At 46.0% G+C, this 25,061-nt stretch overlaps 1 protein-coding gene across 1 annotated transcript in view; it reads right to left on the reverse strand.

Annotated features, from left to right (window-relative positions):
- Nucleotides 1-15,032, reverse strand: part of CASTOR2 (cytosolic arginine sensor for mTORC1 subunit 2) — a 521,717-nt gene extending 506,685 nt beyond the window's left edge. The window contains exon 1 of the mRNA XM_069614752.1: nt 14,743-15,032. Within this exon, the coding sequence (XP_069470853.1) occupies nt 14,743-14,855 (113 nt within the window). The 5' untranslated portion in view covers nt 14,856-15,032. The remainder of the gene's footprint in view (nt 1-14,742) is intronic.
- Between the last annotated feature and the right edge of the window lie 10,029 nt (nt 15,033-25,061).

The raw sequence follows: 25,061 nt of genomic DNA on the forward strand, positions 1-25,061 counted from the left end.
ACTGCCAGCAAAATAATGACATAATAATGTATTTCCACGTGTCCCACAGGAACCTGCTCCTAATTGTCACCTCTAATTTGGCCCAGGTATCCCGAATGCAATCCCACTACTGCATTGGTGCTCCTACATGATGCACTGGTACCCCACTCCTAGGTGCCCCAAGATGCTCTAGTTCCACCACACCCCACTGTCTGCCAGAGATTTCCCACACTGGTACGGGCTCACCATGACTCCATCTACCCCTGGATGTCTCGTTGCACTATTTAGAAGGGGTGAACAATCTCACTCCCTATTTGGCACTCAGCTACTCCTGGATGCCCCATTACCCCCACCTCAGACGCATCTCCCTAGAGTGATTTCGCTCCACTGTGATTCCCTCATGTTGGGGCCACACTCTCATTTACTCCTAGTTTTGGCCTTTGAATATCTTATGCTGCTGCAATTTCCCTGCAATTGACTACTACGATGTGCTGCCCTCTTTTATTACGCTCCACCATGACTTATTATTCAGCGTTATCTGCTCATGGAGGTCTTCCCCCGTTTTGCTCCACTGAGATTTAGGGCAAGGTACTGCACGTTGCCCGCTTCTATGGATACTAGAAAACCTAAGGGTCTTATCGACGTGCCAATGTTGCACCACTACCACGACATTGGCATGGCTGCACCAGTTAGAAGCTCCAAATGCCCATCGAAGACTCTTCTAACGGCTTCCTGTATGGGCACGCTCAAATTCTACTCTGTAGCAAGTGTTATGCATTCCAACTAAGCATCCCACTCATGGCAAGTGACCATCCCCTCTGAACATATAAAAATTCAGAAATCGACATCACTCCAATTAACTATAGTGCCAAGGTCCCAACCAACACATCCTTGCAATGTGCACACTCAAGCATCAATACAACAGCATCGCTAGCTTGCATTTTCCCTCTGCATGGACTAATGAAACTTAGCCCCCGTTTTTGGCTGCTCCCATGGCAGCAAGACACCATTCCGATGACAGCAGAGCACTGTTTCAAATCTAATAACACACAATTTTCTCTAAATCATTCCAATAAAAGTGTTACTCCAAGTGTAGCTTTTCCATACAAACAAAGAAAAGGCACGGCACCAGTGGAGTAACTTTGCTGAAAATTTTGGAGGGGACATAACATCTGAAGAAAAGGTGTCCCAGCCAAATGAATGGGGACAAAATGGTGTGCCAAGAAAGTTGGGGGGGGGAACAAACACCGCTGTCCCCCCTTAAAATTACGCCCATGCACGGCACAGTCTAAGCGCTTTAGATCAGGGCTGTTTGCTGAGAAGCTGTATTGCTCAGAAATCAAGTGGATGAAGCCTCGATTGGTAACTTTCAAGATTTCAAAAAAAAAAAAAAAAAAAGCCTTTTAGATTTCCTCAAAACCTACAGAGAATGTCAACACAATATACTGCATGTAAACACTCCTCGATTCAGGGGATCCCAGAGGGAAAAGGGGAGAAACACAGATAAACCATACCACGTTGTTTAATAACTTGAAAAGCTAATGTTACTGTATAATGCTGTCAGGACACTATCATTCGCTTTCGCGCCGCGCAAGCAGAGCAAGGGCTAATGCAACAGTGACACAGGTGCAGCATTCTTCGGTCACAGCAAAGATTGTTATTTTGAGTGCTTTCCTACTCTATGTTAAAGTAATTTGCTCTTTCTGGAGAGGATAGCCTTCTCCCACTGATTATGTTCCAAAGGGTCGTTTGTCAAGGGCCTCCCAAAGCATGTGTCTACAGCAGGACAAGGCACATGGCTCCTGTCCCCTGTGCCTCAATTCCCAGTGGGTGACCGGGTCTGCTGGCCCCCGGCTGGCCGACATGAAGCGCATGACTGCTGATATCCTATGCACCTTCCCAGGTCTTGCTGTCTTTAACAGTGGAACAGCGGTTGTAGGTGAGGGAAGGAACACTAGGGGTGCTGTTCATATCTCTTGCTGCCTACAGGATCCTCCAGTGCTTCATTTGTGAGGGTGTTTGCCAGTGCTGAGCGCCGGCACTTATTTCTGAGCCCCAGGACTTTTTTTTCTCAGACTCATATTGATTATGGCGAGATGATAGCCACCAATGACAGGTGGGAGCTGTAGTTTAACCCCAAATGTGTTGACACTGTGGGGAGTAGCTCTGGGGGGTGGCAGCAACGGTGGGAAACTGCTTGCCGTGTCACGAGCATTCCAGAAAATATTTGGGCACTGGCACCTATTTTTATTACAAATTGAACACTAGGAATCCTCCTGCCTGCCGTCTCCATCCTGCTTTCTAAGGAAATGAGGCTAGGTAGGCAAGTGGGGCAATGAAGTGTAGATTTATCACACTGCAATACCCTGCACTCGACTGGCTCCATCCGCTTCCCATTGCCACTATCCTTGTAAGTCGGAGCAGAATGATGTACTCAGCCCTCCAGAATTAGGCAAACACTCCCGAAAAAACAAAGAATATCCAGGAAGTAACTAAACAGGTATCTAACCCTGGTCTACAGTACTGTGCTGCGCCGCATTCACACCACAGGCATCAGCAGAACATGCCATTAGGAGTTCCGCTATTATATTATCTGATTTAAAAGAGACGTACAAGAATAAAATAGACATCTTTTTATTTATGGCAATTTCTAGGTACAAAGAAAGTACGTTAAGCAACTAAAATAACTCATTAAAACTTATTTTTACTTGCATAAAGGATCCCCGTCAACAATAGGAACTACTTTTTTTTTTACTTGCTGAAGAATCTGATACTTCTTACTTTGAAAGTTGACAGTGAACTATTGCCACCTAGAAATCCTATCTGTAGGTGCACTCCTCTGCCAATGTTGGCTCCCCTGCACTGGAGGTGCATGGAAGGGAAGTGCGGCAGCAGGGCTCGTTGCCGGCATGCAGGTCGCCTCTTTGATACGTGGGTGCGTGACCAGGGAAAACACCCCAAACTGTGCCTTACGTGTCCTCTGGAAATTCCAGGTAAGGAATGCTCCTCATTTACAAAGATGCAAAACCACATACTTTACTGCAGACGTGCTGGACTTTCATCCGGCCTGCTCTGGCCTATTTGCATCTACATTTGAATGGAAATCTGGTAACCAAGAGACCTGCAACAGGCTTGTTGATCCAGAAGGCATGGAAACCTAGAGCTTGCCGTTTGTGCCTTGCACCTTTCAAGAAACCTATGGAGGATCGATTCAGACATCAAATTTGCAAAGTGGCCTTTCTCGACAAAACAAAACGGCTGCATTTTTGTGGGTGGTGATGCTACAGGCCCCGCGCGATGATCCCGTCTCACTGGGGAGGGAATATGCAAGGTCCCAATTGACATTGTGCTCTGTGGAATTACAGACAGGGGTGTTGCTAGGTCTGGAAAGGATCTGGGGTTACGCTAATATCGGTCCTGTCGGGACTCGGGGCTAGCTAGCCTTCTGGTTGCAGCCCATGTGCACATCAGTGTTTGGTATGCATAGTGCATGGTTCCAAATGTGCCCAACACTGATCAAGCGAGCTGAAATTAATATATTTAATTTCACAACAAAATAAGGTGTAGTTCATTGGAACAGGAGGTGGGTTGACAACAATGCAATAAATATTGGCATGAGTGAGTGGGTAGAAGAGGCAGCAAGAACCCGGGGAGCCTCTATGCGTATTGAGATAGAGAGAAGGGCAGGAGCGCCATTCAATGAAGGGTCAGCCCGAAGGCTGCAACAAAGGTAAGAACCAGAGCTAAGGTTGATGTACTAGGTAGGTTTGTGTTGGGTTCCTACATGGATGGTGCCAGTACAAATCCTTATAAGCGCTTGATACGTTCACTGTAAGTCATAATATGGACCATGCGTTGAGTTGTGATATCAAAAGTGGGTTTTTATTTATCATCAAGAGTGCCGACATGTGTTTCGACCATCTAAAGGTCTTTATCAAGGCTAGAAAAATTGAGTGTCTCATGCATAGTGATTCTCAGAAGGCATCTGGCCCTGGGTCAGAAATGTGACCTTCTTCGGTGCAACTCAATGTATAGGTGCTTATTAACACGTGAAAAGTATGCCGGCGGATCGGTGACGCACTGCCTATTTTGGGAGGTTTTAAGTAAAGCTTTGTTCTCGTTACAGAATTTTCATTATTTAAACATAGGCAAGTGTTTGTGAAATTCAAACATTCTGTGTAGCCAGCAATTTCCCTAAAGGAAAAGAAGCAGCATCATCATACCTGTGGTCTTCCCATCTGGCAGATGTTCTCCTGGTGCAGGTGCTGCTCATGCCGCGGTCCTGAACACATCTCTGGAGCAGTGCAGATGGCATAACAGGCCAGAAACATGCATATCTTTTCCCTCCATGTTTCTTTCTTGGGAGTAGTGGCCTGATTATAGACAGTAAAATAGGGCCATCTACCTAAATCCCTGCATGAAGTCAGCCAGGAGACAGCTTCTTTGACTATGCCTGGAATGTGGGAAATTGGGGAAAGAAGCCGGTATCCACACACGTTAAAAACCGGCAAGTGGCATGCATGCTGTGGGCAGAGAAGAGTTGGCAACAAAGGAGGTCGGAGACTTGGGTAAGCGCCATTTTAGTAGTAGCGGGAGGGAGAAAACCTGCACTGAAGAGGATGAAGTAAAGAGAGCGGGAGGGAGGGTTGAGGTCAATTGGAATACGATTGTAGACCAGGTGCTCTTACAGCTTCGGAGCAAAGGTGAGATGGGAGGGGGGGGGGCAGGAAGGGGAGATATGACCCAGCTGATGGGGTACATTTGTATGTGGGATGGCCGGGGCCTGCAGCGGGGTAACAACAAAAAGAAGATATGAGATGCCTGAAGATCGATATGAGGCATACAAAGGAGGTTGCAGGGTTGGTGCTTCTTAGACACAAGAGGTTGGGTTAGATGATGGTTGGATCAATGATACCCATCTGGCTAAATTTTTAGGGTGATCTTTCTGATGTGTTGCGCCCATCTATTTTCATGTTGTACGGCTCTGCATATGTTGTTTTCACCAGTGTGTTTTATACTCTGTCTGTATTAATGAAATTAAACATGTCACCGGGAAAGAAGCAGTGCACAGTCGGTTATGGGAAAATAAATTGAATGTTGGAGGCGGAGGTGATGGTGGCGGGGTGGGGGGGTCAATGCTCGCCATTGGGCGGTTGCATAGCTAAAAACTTGTGATGCCAATGTTATTTTAAGCCGGTCAGCCGGGACCACACAGCACCAGGCGTGGGAATGGCAATAAGAACAATGATGATATCAAGTCAGGATAGTGCTTCATGACAGATTGTGAGAAGAGCTGTTATTACCCAATGTAATGGTAAAGAGTTAAACATGGAAAGGAGCTGCTGTGGTTTGGGAGTAAGCGATGGAACGAGAGAGACAAGAAGCAGGTCTATAGGATTCGTGCGATTTACACGATAAACATGAAGATGGTGCACCGACATGAGCTGGTAAGAAATGCGCTTGTTTACATCATGCCTCCACGGCTCTAGTGCATCGGCGCACCGACTTACAGTCTTGGGGTGCAAGGCAGGATGGGGCTGGGGGGCAGTCTTTGGTTGCGGGAGCACGGCAAGTGATCAAGAACAGAGTCTTGGGCTTTGGAAAGCTCATTCAGAGAAAGGGAGAAGGTATAAAGAAATGGCAGCTGCGAGAAACTGACACACTGTGCTGCATTGGGCGCTAACGAACCACGTGGCGGGAAAGCAATGACATGTGATCTGTGAAGGATGAAGTTGTACGGATCCCGAAGGGGAATATGGACATGGAAGTGTGAGATTGCGTTGGGCATGTTTTTTAACATACAGAGTGCAGGCAATCGTTAATTGGGAGAGGGGAGGCGTAGACAGGGTAGGGCCTGAGCAGGCAAGGCCCACTCAAAATCTGAAAATGCCAGCTCAGCAGCACTGTGTGGGCATTTACAGATATGTTGTCAGTGTGGTGGGCCCAACTACATTAGCTTCAGGCCCCACTTGTTAGACAATCCTGGCTATGCATCTGGATGGTCTAGTACAACTATCGAGGAAGCGTAAACAGGCCAGCGGGTGCCATTTCTTTGCCAATGATGTAAGAGAGTTTATCAGGAAAAGAGAGCGAGTAGGAAAAGCCTGGAGTCAAATCAAAGGTAAAGTGGACAGTTTGGTACTCGCGAGCATATAGGAAGGCTACATGGGGCCAGATAGGTGCGATACCCCGGTGGCATAGACTTCACCATGGAAGCAGGCACTGTGGGCAGCTAGCAAGAATCGAACAACGGCGAGCAATTGGAAGGCAAACCTCGACAGTGTGGACGAAGTGGCAGCACTGGCCGATAACGAGCTAATATGACTGATCCACATTTCTGTGATGAGCACAGTGGAGTTTTCTGCGGATAAATCAGTCATGGATGAGATGTTAAGAGACGGGTAAACCACAATATCAAAAGAGCCCAGGCGAGGTGGGCGGAACATATTACGTGGCTGGAGAGTAGGTTACGATACTGGGATTTATAACGCGCACCGCTGCTATTTGCATGGCCTCCAGACGCGCCGGCGGATCTGAAAGGGAGCGGGTGGGTCAGGTTAGTGGTGAGCGAGGGAGTAGTAAGTGACCAGAACCCCCAAGAAAGCGAAGCGTATGGGCCAGGAAAGTATTTCTGAAGGAGTACAGGACTGGAAGAGAGCAGATGCATCTTTCGCTGAGAGAAATATTACCAAACCTGGGGAGGAGGGGAAGAAAGAACACATGCGAGGAGGGCGTGTGGGGGGTACGAGGTCCTTTCATCATCTGCCTTTTCATCCCCAGGCTTTTCAAAGTGCACATTCCATCGAATGTGCTCATCGAATTTTTTGGGGGGGGGAGGGAGGGCAGATAAGGGTTTGGGCGGAGGTTTGGGGGGTACCCCCCCAAAAAAAACAACAAAAAAAACAAACTAAAAACACGAGCACATTCCATGGAATGCGCACATTTAAAAGCCTGGGGATGAAAAGGCAGGCGATGAAATGACATGGAACCGTGTGGGGAATCCTGGCTGGAGGAGCATTAGTGTTGGTGAGTTGCAACCAGCACAGTAGAAGCGAGGGATGATAAAGAGCTAGAAAAAGAGGTGAACAAACTAGAGAAAAAATGCCGATCAGAAGGAGATTTTTGGGTATGAATAATGGACTTTTACTTTAGCCAGTACCTATGCTAGAATGGATTGCACCTATACCGTACATTAAAAAATGGATGTGTGTGTGTTGTAACTATTACAATTTTTAATCAAGTGCATTACTCTAGAGCACATGTTTGGACTCCCTACAATATTTTTCACCACCATCCATTTCAGATGCAGATGAAGCTGTTGATTTAGAATAGAACACAGGGCTCTGGGCCATCGACTCGATTTGTCCTTTTTGCTAGATTTATTACGGTCGGGAGTTGGGGGGCAAGTCCCCCATTTACTGCTCTCGTGCCCTCGCAGCCTATCACCCCCTAAAAAGTAAGTTATGGTGGGTTTAAAAAGGTTTGGAAAAAAAACTTTGCCCTTAAATGTGAAAGCAGAATACTCCATTTGCGCCAAGTCACACATGCCACAGCGCCACCTAGTAACCATTGCTGGAAGTTCACCTCCAGTACAGAGCCACATGAGCAAGGCATTTTGGGTATTCAAATTATCCCAAGTGCAAGCCTTTTCCTAATTCTGCAGCAAAATACGCATTTTGTCAAATGTGAATGCCCACAATGCCTTGCTGAAGTGGCTGTGAACTGGAGGTGAACTACTAGTGATGGTTACTAAGCGACGCTGTGGCATTTGTGACTTCGCTCAAATGGATTATTCCACACACACACACACACACGACACACGCGTGCGTGCGTGCACACACATTCTACATACACACACACACACACACACACACACACACACACACACACACACACACACACACACACACCAACCATGTGGGTATTTTATAAGCAAGCAAAAAAAGGTTTTAACTGTCAAACAAATCTTTTAATAAATATGTGTACCTCTTCAGATCAGGAAGTAATAATAGTAGAGTTTCCTCATGCAGCCCTACGTGTACTACTGGTCCAAACATATCCCTGGAACTGTGGGTGAAAATAGGCACATGCTCTTGTGCGTCTATTTCCTATTTTTTGTTGTGAGTATTTCTACTCTCTATATGTCTTTTTGGGAGTATTTGCCTATTTTCAGGGAGTAAAAGTGGACAATGCATCCATTATTTGTAGGTCTGTAAATATATAATACATAATACCTTACCCGCCGCTGGAAAACGCGGTCACCAAATGTGGCGTAACGGACAAGACGAGGTGAGCGGGTACCATGCCTAGGGGTCTGTAAAGGTTACCTGGGGTCTGTAAAGGTTACCTGGGGTCTGTGGATTATGATCAAAGTAAAGAAGCCGAGTCAAACCATAGGCAGAAAATGTTCTGCAAACACCTCAGAGGCAGCAGATGAATTCATCCTCATACCTAAGGTTTTAGTGTATGAAACACAAATGTTCAAAATCGTGGTGCAGTTTTCATCAAAGTTGTGTAAGCACCCCATAAGTACTGTCTTGGCAACACAAGGATATTTTAATTAGTTGCAATGTATGTGCGCAAAACTCTGAGGTAGAGGAAAGGACGATCACTTTGTAAAACTGCAAGACACTTCCTACGGATTTGCGGCAAACATGGATGTGGTGACATGTTACTGCAGTAGAACTCCCATACCTTACGAAGCAAATGGCAGCGAAACCTCAAGTCCAATGACTAAACCCGTAAGGAGTGCTTATATGTTAAGAGTCATTCAAGGATGGTATTTAGGAACCATCGATTTCTGATCCTGAGAAAAGGGGACCTCTTTTGGGGGATCCTTATTTAATTTTGACAAATACGAGTCGAGTCACTCAGACACCCTACAGGAGCAGCAGTACCCAGAAGGCACTCCAGCAGGAGGCATGGAAGTGGATCTAAGGAACTCCCCCTCCTCCTTACAGGTTGGACCTAAAGCAGGTGTTAAGGAACAGTGTGTTACTGAGAATAGACTATGGACAGTAGAGTATTGGTAAAGTTCTGTTGTTGGGTGTTGCATACATTTGGATGCACATTCTATCAATCCGTTCATAGCTTGCTCAGCTTCCCATAGCAGTGAGCAATGTTTATTGTCAAACTTGCAAACTCGCTCATCGACAACAAGGACTGGCAACGTTGCCATAACATACATACATGCAACACCTCATACAGATGTCATGGCATGTCTTCAGGCCCTGCCTGTCAGTGCTGTGTGTACACATTACAGCACTGGCCGCTTTTGACTACAAGCCGAACTGTCATTTAGTGGGAATGGAGTACTGGTTCATGCAAGCATATGGTGAGGGAATGTGGCTGGCTGTGTATTGCGAGCAGGCAGCATGGATGCAAGCTTCTGTGAGCTTTACTAGGGATGTGTTGTACTGTAATGTGCAAGGTCTGAGTGTGGCATGTAGGACTTTTGTAGAGAAGTGATGGAAAAGGAACAGCAGATGTTGTTCAGTTCTAGCTGCTTACATATTTGTTTACCCTCCAAGATTTTAAAACCTGTACTGAGACAGCCATCTTTGCTCAAAGGGCATTGGACCTATATTTTCGAGGTTAGCTTGTTTTGTTTGTTTGTTTAATTTGCTTGTATAGAGCACCAAGCCCAAGGGTATCTGGGCGCTTTTCTTAAGGTACATGTTACAAGGTTATACATATATGCAGGTAAGGTAAACAATGGACAATCAAAATGTTACATATATAAACATATAGATTTACAGAATATACAAGCCAGTTGGGCACAAGAAAGAGCAAGTCGAACTGCCCCTAGCTTAGGATGGCGTAAGGGAGGGATAGTCAAGTGGGAGGCCAGGGTCAAATATCACGCAAGGTCCATTGGGATGAACTTGTCTGCCTGAAGAAGCTGTTTTCCAAATAAGCCCAAGGAAGAAGCACCCCGGGCTGTCCATTTGGGAGGGAGGCATAGGTATGAAAGAGTGCTCCTATTACAAAAGTAGAGAAATAACCTCTCTAAACCACCATCTCCCTCTTTATGGCAATGTTCTCGAAAATGAAAAGTTCAAGGGGTTCATGATGAGTACTTAGGAGAGTAGTTTATGATGAAGAGATGCGTTTGTATGATTTAAGAGCAATTATGATCATCACAAACAATAAACCTTAGCAAGTGACATGTGCAAAAACCGATCTACATGACCTCAAAGCGTGATTCGTCACTGCTCTAATCAGCAAAGCTGGAGAGGCTCATGCTGGCACAGTGAGTAACACAATAAAATGAAGGAGGGGTACAGTTGTGACGAAGCAGTCTGTTCTGCTAAACCCAAAGAGCAACCAGAAGCGCAAGCACTGCCGGTCATTACACCCACATGTCAGAAGAATGTGAAAGGAGTGGTGAGAATGTTCAAACACAGGGCACACATTTGTCATTCAACTCTAGCTATTAGCTAGTAATAATTCACTCTTGGCAAGTACAGAATGGTATGTTGTCTGCATTCAGAGAACTAGCATTCATTCCCGGGAACAAGTCGCGATTATGCCTGGTGAGCATCTTGCAACTTGACATTGTTTACCCCTTGTAAACAGGTTGAGGTGGCAGGTGAGAATGTGTTTTTGAAGGTCAGCAGAGCAAAGACAAATTGCCAAGGAGTGTCATGGGTGCTGGGGTGATGGATTTGAAAACGGTCATTGATTCTGCTTCTATATGATCATCTTTGGTCTGAAGGACCAAGAGACACCTGATCTTTTTCTTGAAGGTCAAGAGAAAGAAAATGTGGTATATGGGTCAGAAAGTGTAAAAAGATACGTTGATGCAATTATACTAAAACTTTTCGCAGTAAACCTTGAAACACTAAAGAGCTTATCACAAATGGTTATTTTGGTTGGAGAGAGTGGCAGTTAAAGTACATCAACGAAATAGTATACCTGTGACCAGGTTCAAAAAAATCAAGTTGAAAGCTACTAGCCAGGCATACAAAGTTACTCGACCTCCAAGTTCTCCACACATGCAAAACACACCATTTCTTATTCGCCAAGAGACAATTATCACTAGCCAATGGCTAGTGGCGTGTGCAAATTATGAGACCTGCTCTGACTGATGAAAGAGGGTGAAGAGATCCAACTTGCTCAACATTTTAAGTTGTAAGAGATTGAGGTAACAAACATTTTAATGGCTTCTGCCTATTACTCTGGTTCGCATGTTATATAGGGAAATATGTATGTGTGGATTGGAGTGATCTCAATTAAAGCATCTGAAGGCATCGACACCTTTTACCTAACGTTGCAGTTTCCAAAAACGTGGTTTGCTAGGCTCGACATGTTCTCTGCATATCACAGTCTGTGTGTGAGGAGTAGCAATGCCCTCAGAGTAAAAGGTAGTGGCCAAGAGACAGCTTGGAGATGATGCAATAATAGTCACTGTCTAATGCTGGTTTTTTGGCATTTGCGAGGTCTGAAATTATGATTCGATGAGCAGGAGCTAAAACCAGCGTCTGGGTTCAGGCATCAGCCAGTTAGCAGGAGCTACCATTGGGGAACCAGGAGTGAGTACACAGTGCACCGCAAATCCAACTTCTACAGGAGATGCAAACTAACTTTTTGCCCAATGTGTTTAAATGTGTATTAGATGTGTCCTATTTCATCTTTATTAGCATTCTAAAATGCACAAAGTTAATGTCACATATTATTGTACAGGAGCCAAAAGTAGTCCTCCTAAGCTAGAAGTAGGGGCTAAATAGCTCCCACTAATTTCAAACCCTGCCTTTGCATGTGTGAATGTCTGTGCTTTGTGTGTTATTTCTATGGTGGAGGTGTTAAGTGTAGATTGTAGTATGATGTGGGATTTCTAGAATAGTGTTATGCAAATTATTTTTTAGGTGTTGAGTTTTCACAACCATTAGGAAAAAAGGGGATTACAACACACCCCAACTTGCAGCGAGACCAATACTGCTATCTTGAACATACTTCTCAATATAAGGTACAATAACTTCAAAGTTACAAGTAATGAAACATTTTGATGATACTGCCAAAACAGCAAGCACACACCCTTATATTTGGCAACTTTCTCCATTAGTGCGACTCAGTAAGCAATTGAAGATTATGAAAATGCTTCTGGCTGCAATAGATTTACTAATACAATAAGTAATAAAATACTTCATCAAGTGCATAGAGGAGGTTCTCTCAAACATGAAAGACATCACGCCGCAACAATCTGGCTCCATATCTCAGCAGTCTATGGCATAGTGGACCACACTATTCATCTGGAAAAAATTAAAAGAACGAGCAATGATATCTGTCACCGCCCTAGAATGATCTGCTTATTTCTACAGCTACAACCAGAAGATATGAATCAACTACCCATTGCATGTGGTGTCCCCCAGGAGCCCATCTCTCCACTTTTGACAGAATATACATGCACCCTCTGGCCAATGTCTAGGGGAGAAAAAAAATCAGTTATACTGTCAGACCTAAAAGATGATTCTCAGAAATACATGCACCTGAAAAATGACCCAGTAAGGCAGTCAACATCACTGAATGTTTTAACCATATCTTACTTGATAACAGAGTTGACTACTTAAATGGCTCCCAAGCTGAAATTCTGACACTCTGACAGAGGGTGGGGGGATTTGCTCTTTATCTCTCCTATTTGACAATTCTTGCCCAGGAAACAGATGCATCGAAAATGGGTCCACAATGTTTGGAATCATCTTTGATGATAACCTCACATTTGTCCACCCAAAATGGTGAGGGGCATTAACTTATATTTTATTGTCCTCTGGGAAACATTTTGTTAATTAAAAAATGGATTGAATGGTGTTGTTGATTAGGAGTGGTACTAAAGACTAGGCTGGACTTCTTTGTACTCTCTAAGCCCTTCCGAAAATACTCATAGGCAGACTTCAGAGACAAGAAAACCAGGGGAGTTACAGTGGACCCTAATCTATGGAAATGGGATCAGGCGGAACCCACCATGAAAACAGTCATCCAGTGGCGATAAGGGTCACTTAAGTCACTCTGCCAGATTCACAGACCCTGCTGGTCATATGGTCCCTCAAATGCCTGAAATATTGCCCCCATCCACCACAGGCAACTCCGCTAAATGTCATCTCACTGGATCCAACAACGAAAATGTCCAAGTTTGAAACACTGGGTTGAGTTTTTCGATGCCCATAGCCCCAAACTCTGGAGCATCCTTATCCTGCGCCTGCAAACAGAACCAGACTACCTACTATCCCGGGAGGTCCAGGTGACAGAGCTCACCTGGTAGGCTTTCTTTCACGATCCATAAATCCTGGAGATTTATTGAATACAAAATAGTGATTGCTCACAACCTATACTAAACGCAGTACCCTATAACAGTGAGCCAGAACAATGCCAGATAATTGACCCTGTGCCACTTGAAATAACTGGAAAAAAAGTGCAAATATGTTAGTCTATCAATTGCTAAAACAAGAGATTTCAGCAAAAAGGGGATTAGGGGCATGGTTAGGAACACCAGTGGTTCAAATCATGAGCTTTAAAACTGATTTAAGGCAGTATGGCTGCTTTAAGCATCATGCGGCCCTAACCCCATTAAGACAATACCTAACTTCTATCATCACAACAGGGGTGGACTTGCTCCCCCTCCTCCCCCCTCTCCAGGTGCTTAGATAAAAAAAGTAAACACAGGGCTGAGAATAAATTGCTGTGCAAACAATGGCCCTGCTGAGCCATGGAAAGCCAACAAATCAGCGGAAAAACGCCAGATAAATTAACTTTTCAAGTCACAAGCAGAGAGTACATGACTCCGCAAACACTGGCCTGTCCCTCCTTATCTGCCCATTGTGCGGAGAGCCCCCACTGTTCCCAGCCAACGAGCCGGTGTTTGTTCTGGGCTGTTTTTTTTTGTCTTCGCTCAGCAGGGGGTCTCCTCCAAGCAGACACCAACCACCCATCCCCCTTTCAGTCCCAGGCACATCCACACAAACACCCATCCCTGTTCGGTGGAGGATTGGGGGGTGGGGGGGTGAGGGAGGCGACGGAGAGGTGCTGGTTTGCGCAGCGTGAGCAGTGGGCAACTACAAAATAACTGCGAGCGCCCCGTGCAGCGGCAGTGCCCGAATGAAGCCAACAAACTGCGAAGATCCCTCCCAGCGCATTCGCCAGTCAAGTTATTCTCTCCTTAAATGCATAGATGTGTTGTTATTGCAAAACATGCACACACAGAGCGATGAATACTGCCGCACCCCCATTCTGCCCACGCCCCGTTCCAGGGCATCCACTGCTCCTGCCCCGAGTCCCACGTCCAGATTGTTACAGATCTTTGTATCAAAAGTGGAGAAAAAAACAGCCCTCTCTGCCCGGGCTCCTGCAGGCAGCCAGGCTTAAGGGAACATCCTTTTCGTAGATTGAGCCTCTTTGAAATAACTGCAGATCGCTACTCCGTCGGCCGCCTATCCTGCTGCTGCTCCCGGCGCCTTTGTTTGCCGAGAGATTGTTTTTCCACTTTGCCCTTTCCCCCTTTTCATTCAGATGCCCGTGCCTCCTTGTTTAATATTCTCCTGCCTTGGCATTCGGTTCAAATGCATACAGAAATTGCAGGTCAAATCTTAAACACCGTACGCGGTGGGCTAAGATACAATGGCAAGAAGTTGCTGTGTCGCCCGCCCCTCTCTGCAATGGAATCAACCGGTGAAATTGATCGCAGTGGCAGATCGGATGGACCCCCCCTCCCCATCCCTCCAGGTCTCTACTCTCACTTGATGGCAGCCCCCTTACCTCGCAGTCCCTTACCTGGTTTTCGATGACAGAAAGGCAAGTTTGATTAACCCATAGGTAAACAGCTGCACGTTCTCCTTGGCTATGCTTGCTACTTTTAGTCTGTGTTCGAGTATATGCAGCTCCATATCTTTTTCCTTTTTCTCATTTGGAGAGCATCTGCCTGGGGTATTATTCTTGTGTGGGGTGGCGGCGGATCAAGACAGGGGGCTGCGGGAAAGACAGCTGTAAAGAGGTTGGAAAAGGCATAAATAGGGGACAGCGGGGGGGAGAGCTGAGTTCAGAGACAGTGCAGGCTCCAGAGTGCCGAAAGCAGCTGCTGCTACAGTGTAACAAACAACTTGCCACTCAGCGGCGTCTGACTGAGCATGCGTAGAGCGTCAGCACCATGGGAACTGTAGTCTCGGAGACCCATGCGCGTTAAAGGGCCAGTTCTTGTTTTTTTGAAGCCTTGGTTTTTAAAACGTCTAATGTATATTTTGCCAACATTAAATGACGCCCATCAGGGGAATATAGGAAGGGGATAACAGCGATTTGTTTAAATCGTTAAAATACTAGATCGTCAAGTGACACTAATTAAATAATATAATAATAGGACTTTTTATTGGCAAAACGAATCTTTATTGTGGAGAAAGTGGAATAAATATTTCGATGTAAACGGGAAGCACACATTTATAGGCGACCACACAAATTAGAAGATTAAGCAAATATGAAATATTTTAGTTTTTGTGTTTAAAGCGTGGCCGTGCACACTGATTTATTGTGGCTTTCCCACAGATTATTGTTTACAAAAATAGTGTACTTCCAGTGCAATCGCATGGCTTGACTCTTGTCGGCAATCTTGTGCCATGTATTTGAACGTAGGTCATAATGATGATGGAAAATCTGGATTTGAACGGTGCTGAAACAATCTTTGCCAAATGTATTGATCATGTTGCTATGTCCTGGCCGGCGGTCATGCAGGCCAGGCAGACCAAGGCTGGGGACAACTAGCTGATATACTGGAAGCACTCGGCGGACATCCAGGGACAGGGGGCACCCTGTCAGCCATAGCTCTCAACTCACACGCTTTTGGCGGGTGTCACCTGCCTTGTAAAGGGCTGACTCACCCGCCAAGCCTCCTGCACGCCCATTCATTCCAATGGGCGTCTCACCCGCCAAAAACAAAATCGGGTGATTTCACCCGCCTTTGCAACACAAATGGTTGAGAGCTATGCTGTCAGCCTGCGAACACAAGGGTGCTTCAATGGCCTGGGAGTACCCAGGCCAACACCAACGACAGCGCCATGGTTGCCCAGCAGGGGCACTGCACCTTGATGCAGAGTTGTCCGGCAGGGGCTCTGTGAACGCGTGGATGCAGAGTTGCCCATCATGTGCTCTGATGACATGGGAGGCATCACAGACAGCGTTGCCCAGCAGCGACACTGCCAAGGTGGAGGCTCCTGCAGCAGCAGGCCCTCTGCCTGGCACGCAGCGCCAAAATCGCGCTGCAACAAAAGACACAAGGCAGGCAGGAGTCAGTTCACATAGACTGACGAGCCGGAAACGGCTTGTTTCTTTTATTGTGTTTCTGTCACATGGTCACAACATGTGACCTTGGCACGAGCCCTGGTATGGACCATTCTCCCAGGAGGGATGGCACACCACACTCCTCCTTTGCCATAACAAAAGCAAAGCCAACAACAACTGACATTGCACTAAGCCCACAAGTCACGAACAGTAATGCTGCCTCCATTTGGGAGTCATTGATGGAAGAAAGAATCGGACACCTAGCCTCCGGCAGCTACCAATATGAAGCATACACTGAGCATTCTGTACATGTTGAAGGTGACAGTGGGGGTTGGTGGACTGCTGGTGGCACGTTGGTAGTCCTGCCACCTAGTAAGAAACCCTTTATTAATCTGGCATGAGTGGCACTTCCACCACTGAATGACACCATTTTAAGCTACTGGCACCAGATAGAGCATGCCCACAATATGCAGAACCACAGGTTCACATGACATTTTAGCTGGGGCCACTTTAAGCATGTTCAGGATCTGCAGGCTTCCAGCATTTACATGGATGGCTACTGAGTCCATTTTGAGCACTTGCTGAGCTGCAGGAGACCAGCCCAACTTTGATTAGGGTCAGGTCAGGACAGTCCAGTTCACAGTTTGGGGCTGGAAAGCTGCACCTGGGGGGAGGGGTACCAGGGGCTACATTAGCCTAGTCCATAGATGGTGATGGCAGGCAGAAGTACCTGGAGTTCTCCCCAGCAAGGAGTGTTTCACCTTGCTACAGTGGAGGATGCACAAGCACTCACGTGGAGCTGCAACCCTCCATTGTTCCTTAGTTGGGTGTGTGCTGGGGCTCCTCCCATGGAGACATTAGTTGATTTCCTCCCTTCCTTTCCATAGCTCTGGCAGAAGAGCACACCCGCTCACTTCATTTCCTTTCTGTCGGGAGGTTTATTTAGTCATTGCGGCAGTGCGTCGCCTTCTCCCCCAGGCAAGATCTTTCCTTCTCCCCACTTTTCTTTTCCACACACCGATGTCGGAGTATAGTTACAGTCGACACGAAGTGGCCCAGGATCTGCAGGGGGCCACATACACTTGTTTCCTTCCCTACGAGCTGGAGCACCTCTTACCACCAGAGGGGCCCAGGATGCTTCAGAGGGCAATATGCATGTGACACAGAGCACTTTATTGCTCTCACTGCACACACCACACTGCCGATGGGCCCAGGATCTGGAGGAACCCTGTTCATTCGATCTTCACAGCGCCGTCATGGAGCGCTTCTTAATTTCACTGCCGGGCCGGCCCGGGAACGTCTTGGAACTCATTTACATTCTTTTTTTCCTTGTGCTCCAACGTGGAGCTGCTGCTAGATTCCCCACAACTCACCGCCGATGGGCCTGGTATGTGGGCGGGGGGCCCATTCAATGTATGTTCCCCGCACCATCATGGAACATGAGGGGAGCGCTGGCATGGAGCGCTTACTCTTTTTTCTTTCTCGTGCTCTGACATGGAGTACATACACGTTCACTGCCGGCTGGCCTAGGATCGATATGTAACAGATGGGCCTCTCTTCCCTGAGCTCTGACATGTAACGTTTTCATTTTCACCCCACTCGGGTGGGGTGGATGTTTGACACAGCGGGACCTCTCCTTAATTCCCGCAGAGCACCGTAGCGCTTGATTACCTTCACTGCCAGGTGGCCCGGGATCTTTCCAGGGGCTCAGGCGGGCTGCACACTCACCTCCATTCCAGTGGTGGATGCTGCTTCAACACCCTCCTCACCGGCGGGAGCTGACCTCACTTGGTGCGGGGCTAACGATCACACCGCTTCTTTATGGTGCGTTATTAGATGACTAGTATCTTTTTCACACTAACATAAAATCACATACCAATTGTATAATCACAGGTAAAAATACAGCCATGTTAATATAGATATGAATGATGTTGAGCAAACAAACACACATTTTCCATATACAACAATCTTAAAATCACTAAGAGCTTCCATCATCTATCTTAGCATTCCTTTTAATGATTACCTCCCATACCTAAAACGCTGCATGGTTTAAAACTGATGACTTAGCGGCAAACAGCTCGCTCCAGAACAATTCCGAGTTAGGATTACTATGTTTTTCATACGCTCGCTTATATACTGCCTCTAGTTCATCACATTGAGTTAAAAGATGTCTAATCATCTTGATATATCTCCCACATAATCTGCATGTTCTTTGTTCTTGAGGGATACCCCTCCACGCACCCGTGTTTTCCAGCACCTTAATTGTTTGTAGTCTAAGTGACAGAATAAACCTAGTCATTCTCGGGTGTGGCTTCATTGTTAGGTAGAGGCTAGGGCTACTTCTATCAAAGGCCTGTTTTACATACTCTCTATATTTCCTTAAAGTGCCAAGGTGGGTCATTAGTCCTAGCCATGTCCGGGATTTCAGCCAGATTGTAGTCTAGCCATGTTTTTGGTATTTGCGTTATTCCAATTTTATGGATGTAATTTGTTATTCTAGCCTCTGGCTCACTAAACCATTTACTGGATTCATACCTCCTTGCGTGTTGGGTGGTGAGCGACAATAGACCATCTGTGCCTGCTAGGTCGAACTTTATTTTAGCCCATAAATTACAAGAAGCCATTGACCAGCACGTACACACAGATGCAAGGTCCAGCTCTAATCTAATGGCCTGGGTGGGGTTTCACGGGGGGAGGCTTAGCATTGAACGCAGGATCTTTCCTTCCAATTTCCCAATTGGCGCAATCCATTTCCAAGGAAAGACATCTAGAGTGTACATGATTGTTGGAACAATTGATATTTTATACGCTACGAGTTTTGCTTCTAAGCATCTGCCCCCTTGTCCATCAATCATTTTCTTTAGGGCTCACCATTTCCCCCAGGCTTTTTTTGTAACTTCCTCTAATATAGAAGTCACCATAGGCTTTGTCTTCATGGTAATTCCCAGTTAGTGATAGCTACTGGTGATTTCTATTCTTTCTTCCCCCAGCCACCAAACTTTGTTCTTACTAGTGGCAATAGAAAACCCAAATATCATAATCTTTGTTTTTTGATATTTGGTTTGAGAGACAACTCTTGTGAGAAGGAGAATAGTGCCATCAGAGAATGTTGCAGCCCAACTTTGGTCCTGTCAAGGATCACTACATCATCCGCATATGCAATGCACGTCAGTCCCTTGTTTCCATATTGCGGGGGGGGGTGTTATCGGCTGCCCCCAATCATTTGGTCAACATGGAGAGATGTAAGTTAAAGAACAGGGGGGCAAGTGCACATCCCTGTTTCAGCCCTCTCTGGGTAGGGATGCTATCCGAGAGGACCCCTTCCTTTGACAGCCTAATTCTCACTGTCGTGTCACCATAAAGAGCTTTCATGAAATATGGAAGGGAGGGATCTATCTCCCAGTCTTCGAGCATAGACCATAATTTTACTCTATCTACACTGTCAAACGCGGACGTATAGTCCACAAAGCAGGAATACAGAGCCATCCCAGGTTTAGCGTCCAGGTCAGAGACAAGTGTTAACAGGGTCCAGATAGGGTGAGTTGTTGAACACCCCTTTCTGAACCCTGTTTGGTGGTAGCTAGAATGCCCTTTTTTTGTTGACCACTCCGTAAGTAGCTCCAACAGAATGTTGGCAAATACCTTACTACTGCAGTCTAGCATGGCTAGAAGCCGATAATTTTGGGGCCTTTCTCTATGGCCTTTTTTAAACACTGGAATCAGAATGGCCTCTTTCCACGTCTCCGGAATCGCTCCGGATTGGCAAATCTGTATGAACAGTTGTCTTAACACGCTAGCCCACAACTCAGGATCACTTTTCAGAATCATATTGTTTAGGCCATCTGGGCCTGTGGCACTCAAAGTTTTTAATTTCTTAATTCTTGCCACTAGGTCTGTTGTTTTCACCAGAGTTTAGTTGGTTCAGTGGGACTAGGTCCGGCCTTTCCGGGCCGTAAAAAGATCCTTTAAAGGGATAGCCCAGTAAAAAATGTTATTTAAAAAATAGATAGGCAACATTAAAAAAAAATACTAGCACTTTTTTTTTAAAACTACTTATGCAAAATTTTGAGCTATTCAAGCTCAAAATTCCCAAAAGCAAGCACATGGGTGCATCCATTTTGTGAAATGGATGCACGCCTGTGCTGGCTTTTGCTTTTGCGGCACTAATGAAGGAAAAGCCAGCCAGCTGTAGTAAACAAAAGCTACTGCTGGGCGGCTTTTCTTTCATTGGTGCCGGGACTCGGAGGACGCGGACCGGAGACCAGAGCAGGAAAGCTGCAGCTGAATCTCGGTAAGTGCTATTTATTTTTTTAAAAAAAATAAGCAATAGCTGCGGTTTTATTTCTAAGTTTTCCGGGCTGGAGGAGCCCGGAAAACTTAGAAATAAAACCGCATCTTTAAAAACATTGTATTTATGTTTGCGGTCGCTTTTGAAGCGACTGCAAACATAAATACAACGTTGTGTTTGAAAACGCTGCGGTTTTTCTTTCCAAGTTTCTCAGGCTCCTCTGACTCGGAGGAGCCTGAGAAACTCGGAAAGAAAAACCACAGCGTTTTCAAACACAACCGCGTTGTGTTTCTGCCTGCTGTGGCTATCACTTTGGGTCTCCGGGGCTCGAGCACCAGAGACCCAAAGTGAAAGCCAAGGCAGGCAGAAACACACCCCGGTTGTGTTTCTGCCTAAATCTGCTTTCCCATTTGGGGCTCTCGGGCTCCTCACGGGGGGCCCCAAGAGCCCCAAATGGGAAGGCAGATTTAGGCAGAAACACTGCAGCATTTAGCATTTCCCATTTGGGGCTCTCGGGCCCCCCGTGGGGAGCCCGAGAGCCCCAAATGGGAAATCAGCTGTAGGCAGAAACACCGCGGCATGTAAACACAACAGCGTTGTGTTTCTGCCTGCTGTGGCTATCACTTTGGGTCACCGGAGACCCAAAGTGATAGCCACAGCAGGCAGAAACACAACGCGGTTGTGTTTGAAAACGCTGCGGTTTTTCTTTCCGAGTTTCTCAGGCTCCTCTGAGCCAGAGGAGCCTGAGAAACTTGGAAAGAAAAACCGCAGCATTTTCAAACACAACGTTGTATTTATGTTAGCGGTCGCTTCAAAAGCGACTGCAAACATAAATACAACGTTTTTAAAGCTGCGGTTTTATTTCTAAGTTTTCCGGGCTCCTCCAGCCCGGAAAACTTAGTAATAAAACCGCAGCTAGTGCTTATTTTAAAAAAAAAATAAATAGCACTTACCGAGATTCAGTTGCAGCTTTCCTGCTCTGGTCTCCGGTCCGCGTCCTCCGAGTCCCGGCACCAATGAAGGAAAAGCCACCCAGCGGTAGCTTTTGCGTACTATAGCTGGCTGGCTTTTCCTTCATTAGTGCCGCAAAAGCAAAAGCCAGCACAGGCGGGCATCCATTTCACAAAATGGATGCGCCCATGTGCTTGCTTTTGCGAATTTTGAGCTTGAATCGCTCAAAATTTTACGTAGGAAGTTATTTTTTAAAAAGTGCTAGTATTTTCTTTTAATGTTGCCTATCTATTTTTTAAATACATTTTTTTACTGGACTATCCCTTTAATGAACTCTATCCAGTTGGCCTTGGTTACCGTTACTATCTCTTTCTGTGCCCCTGGTGTTCGCTGTGCCTTCCCTAGCCAGTACCAACATTTTTTAGAATCATTCATTCTTATTAGTCTATTCAGGTATTTCCACCCTTCATCTTCGTTTGATTCCTTATGGTTGCAGAGCCAGGATTTATAATTATTTCTTACGATTTTTATCCGCTCTTTTAGGATCGTAGGGCACTCCCTGTACTTTTTCTCCAGCTTTCTGATAGCCGAGTTCTTTTCTTTCTTTTTGCTAGCTATAGCAGGATCATAGTACTGTCCTGCTCTCCGTGCTTTCTTATAGGCCCCTCTCTTGGATGCAGCAGCCTCGGCTACAACTTGAGAGTATATTTCAGTGATGATATCTTGGGCTCTCTCTCCTTCTCTGACCTTTAAGTCGTTCCTCAGTATTGCATTATATCTGAGCATAGTCTTCGGGGTCCAACGTACACGATTCCCCCCAAGTTAATAGCAACGCTCATTCTCATAGATGTTTTAGGTCTACAGAAGTTCTTGTGTAACTTAACACTTAGCAATACATGGTCACTGGCCTTAGTGTCAATCAGTTGTAGTTTCAAGGGATTCATACACTCCTGTTTATTTAGAAAGATAAAATCTATCCTGGTAGAAATTTTGCAGTTTCTCTAGGTAGTATTTTTTGCCTCGTTCTCCGGGTATATGGGTTTGAGGTTGAATTCCGCCATTGTTCTCATCCATGCTTTAGCTCTCTGGGAGCCCTTCAACCTGGAACTAGGAAGACCCACCTGATTTCCCGCTAGAGTTCCCTTTTCCGCACAGCCACAATCAACATTAAAATCCCCAGCTATTACCAGTAACCCATCTTTGTTAGTGGTTAACCATGCTCCCAAGGTTTTAACGAGGGTGCCTTTGATCTCTGAGGTCTTGGCCCCTCCAGGGGAGTCATATAAGGTTGCTACCAGAATAGGAGGGGAGCTGTCTTCACAGTTGGTAATGGTAGCCACTAAGAAATTCAGGTTTCGGGGCCCTTCTATGTATTCCACAATATTGAGGCATGTTTTGGCCCCTATACATAGGCCCCCTTTTGGTCTTCCCGAGGTCGGGTGATCAGCCAATCTATGTATTATCATATATCCATCCACGCCCCAGTGCTCACACAACCAGGTTTCTAAACAAGACATTTAATTCAATAGCAGAAAGGTCTCTGCAATTCTTAAAAAAGACCCATGACCTCTGCAGTTCTATGATGCCAGGGTCATTCCTCGATTAGGGCTTAGTAGCTTCTTTTGTCACTCTACAGTAGTTTGAATCACTTCCCATTGACCTTCCAGTCTTCTAACCTCTGAGGCCGGTGCCCACTTGTCAGAGGACTTCCTGTTTTACACCTTTAGGTTTTGTTGGGGGTCGGCATGAAGCAGGTTGGCAGGGAAGAACACTAAGATTTCAAATCCCAAGTGGTTTAATGCCTCTTGATTTTTACATATCCTATCCACCACCATCGAAGAAAAACATGACATTATCACCCAATTCTCGGTACTCTCTATCTCTGGAAGCTCAATTTGAGCAATGTCTTTGGTGGATATCAGCGCCAGGTCAGTGACCACCTGTAACAGTTCCAACAGCCATTTCCTGTTAAAAAACGGGCTGTTCGCAGTGGGATTTCTTTCACCAGCTTCATGTATACTAGGTCTTTGCACCAGAGAGGATCTTTTATTTTACTTTGTTTGGTAGGAATTCTTGCTCTTAGCTGATTTACTCTCCCCTTCCAGGTAGACTGTGACTCGGGAGGATCTACTTCCAGTGTGCCAGTGTGCCCCGCGGATGGTTGGTCCCGCCTTGGCATCTTCCCTGTTTCTTCTTCTTGAATGGTGATACAGGCCTTTTTTTTGTCATTCACAGCGGACAGTGTCCTTTTGAGTCAGCTGGTCAGCTGGCCCCACCAGCTGTTTAGGGCCTTCAGCCCCCTTGTTCACCCCATTCGACACTTTCTCCGTATGAGAGTTTTGCGGGTTACAAATCCAGCCATCCAATGGACCACTAGATTGCACTTGTCATGGCTCCCTTTCTTGGGGCTTGTTCGTTGCCATTTTTGGAATTTTAGACTTTGCTGGGCTTTTTTGATTTGTCTGAGGGACTTTAACGCCATTCTTCGGTGTCATTTTATGTGTTTTACCTTGGCCAGCAGTTGGTTTGATCCGTCGATATTTTCTTGGTGGAGAGTCCGCTGCATTCATAATGGATATTTCTGCGCATAGGGCTTCAAGCATCCCACTATCTGACTCAGCCAAAACATAGGCCCTATCTAAGGGTGAGTATGATTTTCTGGGAGATGAGGTACAGATCTCGGGGTGGTCGAAGATCAGCTTATTCCCTTCTACCAGGGCTGGAGTCTTCCAGCTTTTTAATAGGAGAATGATTTCTGTCATATCCTCTTTCGCTGCTTTTTGCTCCATTGCCACTTTTGCACAAAGTTGGAAAAGGGCTTTGATCTTGGACTCCAGTGCCTCGATTACCCTTGACCAGTCTGGTGGAGAGGCAGCTTCTCTTGTGAAGTCATTTACCCTGCCTGATTTTTCTTCGCACGCCATACTGGCCTCTTCGTCATCTGACTCTACAGTGACTGTTTCGGCAGACGTCATAAATTGTTCCAAGTCTGGGGTAGCTGATAGATTGGATGACAATAGTTTCTTAGACTCTTGCTCTCCTGGCATCAGTGAGTTTCTTCTAGCCTCTTTGCATAATTTTAGTAATGAACCATTATTGTGAATAGAGATTAGTGAGTCTTGATCAGTCAACCCGATGCTGGGTGATGCAGTCTCCTGGGGATTTGGCTGCTCCTCTTTGGGGCCAAAAAAAGATTTTATGTCTTTTTGTGCATTTAGCGGAGGAATGGTAATGGGACAGACCGATGTTTTACCCTTCAGGATCTCGGTTGATCCTGCCTTTATTAAGGTTGGGCTTCTCCTCCTTTTTCCTCGAGTCTTCATATTCTGAAGAAATAACTTCTGGGCTTCGCTTTCTTCAAGTGGTCCCCCACAGCCCGGTGCCTTTGGTGCAACTGTGCTACAGTGAGGAGCCTGTGATTCACGGCTAGGGAGTTTGAAATGGGGTGTGTCCCCCTACCACTTCCCAATCAGTTTGTCAATACAGGTCCTCCTCCAAAGTACACATACAGACCATTTGCAGAGTATAGGCAACACCTGTCTCGCTTTGATCTTTCAAGGGGTGGCACAGGGCTAGAGGGTAGCAC

This window comes from Ambystoma mexicanum, chromosome 9, assembly GCF_040938575.1.
Source record: "Ambystoma mexicanum isolate Mex_15411 chromosome 9, UKY_AmexF1_1, whole genome shotgun sequence".
NCBI classification, from domain to species: Eukaryota; Metazoa; Chordata; class Amphibia; order Caudata; family Ambystomatidae; genus Ambystoma; species Ambystoma mexicanum.